This window comes from Sinocyclocheilus rhinocerous, unplaced genomic scaffold (assembly GCF_001515625.1).
Source record: "Sinocyclocheilus rhinocerous isolate Xijiao unplaced genomic scaffold, SAMN03320098_v1.1 scaffold408, whole genome shotgun sequence".
Taxonomy (NCBI): Eukaryota; Metazoa; Chordata; class Actinopteri; order Cypriniformes; family Cyprinidae; genus Sinocyclocheilus; species Sinocyclocheilus rhinocerous.
The window spans coordinates 160371-167243 of record NW_015633522.1 but is presented as its reverse complement, the minus strand read 5'-3'; the positions used below and the strand labels follow the sequence as shown (position 1 = coordinate 167243).

Below are 6873 nucleotides of genomic sequence, written 5' to 3'. Positions count from 1 at the left end.
TGTGTGTGTGTGTGTCTCTCTCTCTCTCTCTGTGTGTGTGTGTCTCTGTGCTGAAGGTGTTCACGGTGGAGGAGATGATGCCTCACGTGGCTCATCTGAGCGGCGCCGTCACTAAAAACCTCTTCCTGAAGGACAAGAAGAAGAAGAGCCTGTGGCTGCTGTCTGTGCGTCACGACCGGCAGCTGAACCTGAGTGATGTGGCCAAGCGTCTGGGGCTCGGCTCAGGGAACCTGCGTCTGGCGGACGAGTCGCTGATGCTGGAGAAGCTGAAGGTGGGTCAGGGCTGCGCCACGGCCCTCGCGCTCTTCTGCGACACCGCCCGCTGCGTCAGGATGGTGCTGGACCGCGACCTGACCCACGGCGGCCGCCAGAGAGTCTACTTCCACCCCATGACCAACAGCGCCACCATGGGGCTCAACCCAGGCGACCTGCTCCGCTTCCTGCAGGAGACCGGCCACGAGCCCGTCGTCCTGAGCTTCGACTGAGGTCACGCTCTTTAACTGGCAGCTCACACGCTTCTGACCTTCACTTCCTCACCGTCTCTGCCTTGAGACTTTACCGTATGACCCACAATAACCTCACAGTTCTAACACATGGACACACTCTCCTTCTGATTGTAGTTGTGTAATGGATGAGAATAAGACAGTCATCATGAAGTTTATCACATCGATTTAATTTATGAAAAGAGGAATGAGGCGGCATGTGGTGTTCACACAGGAGTAACACTGTCTTTTGGCGCACTCTCTCACACACACACTCACTCACACACTCTCACACACACACACACTCTCTCTCTCTCACACACACACTCACACACACGATCTGTCTTCATGTGTTGGTGTTTGGGGCTTCTCCTCAGGTCTTCAGGGGTGGTGGCTCTTCTGCAGGTCACAGGAGTGTATGAGTGTATGAGCAGCACACATGCAGGGATGTGGAGCATCTGTGATGCTGAGCTCCACAGATTCATCAGCTTTCTCTAAGAGTCCCTCTGCTTCCTTGATTCAAGGAAAAGGGCATATTTTTTCTCTTGTTTTCATTGCTGAGGGGTTCATGATTACAAAAGCGAGAGAAATGGCAGGATCTTGTAGGATTGTGCCGCTCTTCAGACGAAGCTCCTCTCTGATGGAGAACAAGAGATGACAACACTTAGAGGAGAAACACAGATCAATCTCAGGAAACACTGCTGTGTGTGTCTCACCACTATCCACTCGTGCTCATTCTTGTGTGATTTTAATAAAATATGTCATCTTTACACATAGGCTTTTTTCCATTACTGTGAGTTTCATGATGGAGAACTGATCAGAGTTCTGTTTTTACTCTTTCTGCTACAACTTTTCTGAATGGAAATATATATATATATATGGAACAGTATTTAATGTTAATTTCTGTGTGATAATCTTACACAGTACTACTATCCTCGTGTGATGAATCGTTCAATTTAAAGGCATCATATTAGTGAAGCTGATTTGTGTTTAAGTGCAGTCTGATCTCGTCCTCTGCTGCCAGGACAGTAAAACATGAACATAGCTATATCTCACATCACCCTGGCTGTTAAAGGCTCATGGGTCATCTCCCCTGCATGTTCACTGGTTATTGCATTTAACTGCCTACACTGAACTCTCGTCACGCTTTCACCGGCTGTGTGGTGTTTCTGAACTCTGTCCTGCTCTTTATCAGGATTTCATTAACTTCACACTCGTATCAAGCTCAATCGTTTATCATAGTGGCATTGCTGTGTGAAAACACACACACACACACACACAGACATGATTCGGAAAGGTTAAATCATCCTGAATATAGTCACACTTGTGCTGTTCGCAGTCAAAAATGACCACACGGGAAACGTACTGAAATCTCACTGAAAAGCTTTTTTTTTTTTAGATATCAACCTCAAATTTGGAGCACAACTTTAGATTTATGGCTTTGGTTTTTCTAACAGTTTTAGAGTAAAACACGTTTTGGAAAATATATTTTTTGAAATGTTGAAAATAGTATTTTTGTTAATTTTTCATAATGAACTTAAACTTCTTCTTTTTTTCACTTCAGCAATAATCCACCAAGCGTCTTCTTTAAAAAGAGACCAAACTTAAGTCCGTTCTCCAAAGCATTCAAGATTTGCCACAGCTGGAAATGATATTTTCACGTCCGTGCTCTAAAAGTGGTTAATAGGTAATGAATGGATTGTAGCTACTGCATAAATGTCATTTAGTACCATAAAATCCCCTAAAAATACAAAATATGAAATAAAAAACATTGAACTAATAAAGTATATCCATTTAATTGAAAACTCTATTAAATCCATTTTTGAGCTCTGCGTGGATCAGAGAATACAGCTCAGCGGTGCACTCCCCAAAACACACAGCTGTACCAATCAGTGGTGCCAATTACTAACTGATGCTTCTAATGAAGTGATTAAAAGCAGTTGCAAATGTTTTATAATATACTCATCTCTGCACCAAAAAAAAAGAGCAACACTTTGTTTTACTACCAAATTAAATGTAATGTTTAACTATAATCAGTATTTAACTTACACTGGAAAACAAAATGTCTTGATTTATTTCCAGCACATGATGCGTGATGAGATGTTTAGCCTGGCATGCCGCTCTGGAGTGTGGATCTAGCGTGTGTTAAGGGCACTGGGGACGGTCCTGCACACTTCTATCCTGTTGCGTGCACATGCTCTCAAGTGGCCAAGAGCACAAGTGTGGGTATTTGGCCAGACCCTGTGTTTATCACTGCAGCCCAGAGAACACCAAAGGGGAGGAGCTTACACCATGAGTAGGCGGAGCCTCAGGTCAGTGGGGTTAGAGCTAAAGCCCCGCCCATCTCAGAGCCGTCAGTGGGCTCATCCCATAGGCCCTGCCCCAAATCTCACCCTAACCCCTCGCGCTCTTCCACATTGTCGTGACTGTCGGGCCGAGGCCTAGCGTGGAGCTCGTCTCGGCGCACATTAGTGGCCACTTGTCAGCACCCTGCTGAAAGCTAAAACGGGTGCCAACTTTCAAGTTCAGCTTGCAGTGAGGGGGGGGGGTTTAGATCTCGATCTCAATGCACATGTATATACTGTATAAGGGGATACTAATCTTCTGTTGAGTGCAGCTGAAAGCACCATTTTAAATTTTTCTTGGGTTGAATTCAGTATTTTCTTGTTTTCATTCATATTCACTTATACGAGTATCATTAAACAACTATGTAATTTATTAACTTTTTAAATTTCACATTTAAAAAAACCTATAGTGTTTAATCATGTCTAAATATTCAATTATTCAAATGCAAAACTTAAAAATAAGCAAGCAGGTATGCCTTCAATACTCTTGAGAAACTAGACTAGTAGACACAAGTTTATTTATTAAAGAGCATACGGGTACCTAGTGGCTAAACCATGGCATTACAAACAAAAATGATCAAAATTACCGCAAAATGACTCTAATTTGCCTCTTTGCATTGGAATTTAAAACCAATTTCTCTATTTTAACCTTAAATAGACCTACTACACTAATTGTAATATAAGTAATAGAAATATTAGAAACAAATATTTGAAGTGGTCATTAATGGACCATAATTATTGCACAAATAGTATTTAGTACCAAACGATCTCCTAAAAATATTAAATAAATATTACTGAACTAAAGTATAGAACATTTATCTAACTGAAAAAATAGTTAAGGTGTATGGTCACACTGTAAGTCAGGAATACCTGAGGGTTCAATACAAGAGAAACGTATTAATGTTGCCTCTCCAGAATAAACTGATACTGTAAATGTCATGGACCTAATAATCAATGCATAATATGCTGTAATGTTTACCACAGGCTGCTGCAGATACCTGCAGAGAGAAGCTGTTAAACCCGTTCAGATGCAGACAGCGCTACTGAGAGCTACTGAACCACGTGACCAGATCAAAGCTCTGATGTTCAATGCTCTGGCTTTAACTGAGGCGCTACAACCAATCACGTCATATTAAGTGCGCCAAAACGGGATTTATTGTTTGAATTTCGTATTCAAACTTACAACATTTGAAAGCCGAGACTTTGTTTCATATCACAAGCAGGGTTGCCACTTTGGCGGGAGATTTACAAGAGCAGCGTGAGAGCGAGACGGAGCCTGGAAGCTGTAGCTCACGCCAAATGCGTGCGAGTTGGCAACCCTGGCTAAACCACACACGTGACACCCTACAGCCACTGTACCTCCACACGACCCCAAGTGCTCATGCAGTGTGTTTAGGGCAGGGCCACAGACTGTTTGAAAAGATGGACAACACGTCTCTGTTTCCTTCCACTGTAGAAAATCAAGCCGAAATGTTCCAGAAACTCGCCTGAACATGTACGCATGATTAGAACTGTGTAAAACGACATTTTAAACGTTTCAAATGCTTTTTTAAAAATAAAAACTGGGAAAGTGTGACTGTCTTTGGTCTGATTAGAAGGGTTAGGGTTAGGGTTTCCTTTAGCCTGTGTTGTGTCTGATGTGAGGTTTAGCTGAGCTCAGCTCATTTAGTAGCTATGTTTCCATCCAAAGCTGTGAATTTCACTTGTGCGCAAAACTGGAATATCGCATAAAACATTTGCGAACAAGCATCGTTTCCTTCCAACGAGTCAAAGAGAACTAAATCGTCACTTCCTGATAAACTGGCACTATACATCACTAAGAAAAGTAGGAGAATATAATAATTTTCATATATAATAATTGATTTGCGGCTCAGAGCGAGCAGACGAAACACTGAATTATTCCTATCAGAGGTGGATGCTGCTGTTTGGGAACGCAGTCGTGTAAACAGTTCAGGGAGCCAATTATACAGAAATACTTTGATGACAGACTTTGCTCGTGCATTTCTGAATGACCAAAACAACACTTCAGATGCTGTGAATGAGATCGGTCCGCTGGTTAGTCAGGTTTTGCCGTCCCATAGCGCAGTCACAGGACTGTTTGAGTCGCTTGGAGGAATTTATTCGCAAAATGCTTTTCCATCTCCCATTACTGGCTTCAACCCTTTTTCTCACAAGTCAAAAACCACCTCAAGCGAGCGTAAAAACTTTTTTGTGAATTAAGGGATTTTTATTTGGCGTTTCCATCCCTCCCAGCAAGCAATAGCCGTCATTTCACCGTCTCGGTTAACTATAGGCCCGAATCCCGATATAGTCCGGCTGTGTAACCCACTTCTAGCCCAAATAACCTTGAATTTGTAGTTGATAGTGACCCGTGACTAGCCCACGGTTCAGCACGCATGCGTTCAGAGGATTAATGGCTAAATTTAATAGAGTAAAAGTTTTATCATTTGTATGTGTTTACAAACTCAATTGATTTTAAAACAGCGCAAGAGCAAACAACAGAAGCTTTGACAAAGATGAATCCACATTAATTTATACAGTGAACACACTCAGAAGAACTGGAGAAACTGAGGAGTTTCAACATCTGGAAAAGATCCGCAGCAATGGTAAAAAAAACAAAACAACCCTCTCCAAAACAACATTTCCTCACTAAAGCTCTCATCTTTGACAAAGTCCATCATTTATTTTAATTATTATATTGAATTTATGACTGAACAATGGCTTGTTAGATACAGAGAGCGCATGAGCTAATTGAATAGAATATCTTTGTCATTGTACAAGTAACGTTACAATAAGATTTATTTTGAAACTTCCAAATTGATAGTAAAGCTTAAGAATACAAATAATAAGTGCTGGGCTATGATTAGACGTCTATTAGATTTTCACTGACAGCCCAAATTTAGCCTTGTTTTAGCCTAGACGTCTAGGCTATATTTAGACGGTTAAGAGACCTCTTTTAAACTGACTATTGCTTGCTGGGTCGTTTCTGACACATGCAGCGCTGACCGCGTCTGACGGTCATTACTCTGTCTGAAAGGATTCATGTTTGTGTGAAAAACGGGTTCTTCAGAATATCATTTCTGATGAGCCTGAACATCCAGTCTTTCCTCTTCATTTGACTGTGATGGTGTAAAAAGCACTTCTGAATGGTTTGTTTGGTTCATTTGGTCACTGGTCAGACAGGAGTGTCCGTTTCATTAAAACATACACTATCATTCAATCAACTGGGGTCAGACTTAAGAAACAGTTTTGAAAGAAGTCTCTTCTTCTACAAGACTGTATTTATGGGATCAAAATACAGTAACTACAATAATATCTGTTAAACTGTAATGTATTTCTGTGATGTGCAGCTGTATTTTCAGCATCATTACTCCAGTCTTCAGTGTCACATGATCTTCAGAAATCATAATAATATGCTGATTTGCTGCTCAACAAACATCTGAAGGTCTTTTTCTTTTCCCACCTCTCCTGCTCTCCTCCTTTACCTTTCAGATGACAAACGAAGTGTAAGTCCACAATCCCTGAGGCCCACATCAACCAGACACACACACACACACACACACACACACACAGTGTACTGTCCTTCAAAAGTTATGAGTCAGTAAGATTTTGCCCACCAAGGCTTCATTTATTTGATTAAAAATACAATAAAAACGGTAAAATTCTAAAATATCATTACAATTTACAATAAATGTTTTCAATATGAGTATCTGTTAAACTGTAATGTATTTATGTGATGCGCAGCTGTATTTTCAGCATCATTACTCCAGTCTTCAGTGTCACATGATCTTCAGAAATCATAATAATATGCTGATTTGCTGCTCAAGAAACATTTCTGATTATTATCAATGTTGAAAACAGTTGTGCTGCACAATGTTTTTGTGGAAACTGTAATGCATTTTATTTTTCAGGATTCACAGATGAACAAAGTTCAGAAGAACAGCATTTATTTGAAATAGAAATCTGCTGTGACATTTACTGTCACTTTAGATCAGTTTAATGCATCCTTGATTAATAAAAGGGTTAATTTCTTTAAAAACAGGTTT

The 6873-nt window shown here is 40.8% G+C and overlaps 1 protein-coding gene across 1 annotated transcript; it reads left to right on the top strand.

Moving 5' to 3' along the window:
* Nucleotides 1-36: 36 nt before the first annotated feature.
* prorsd1 (prolyl-tRNA synthetase domain containing 1) lies at nucleotides 37-1621 on the top strand. Its single transcript, XM_016557531.1, has 2 exons — nucleotides 37-503; nucleotides 860-1621. The coding sequence occupies exon 1, from the start codon at nucleotides 75-77 to the stop codon at nucleotides 483-485; it is 411 nt and encodes a 136-aa protein (XP_016413017.1). The 5' UTR covers nucleotides 37-74; the 3' UTR covers nucleotides 486-503; nucleotides 860-1621.
* The last annotated feature ends 5252 nt before the right edge of the window (nucleotides 1622-6873 follow it).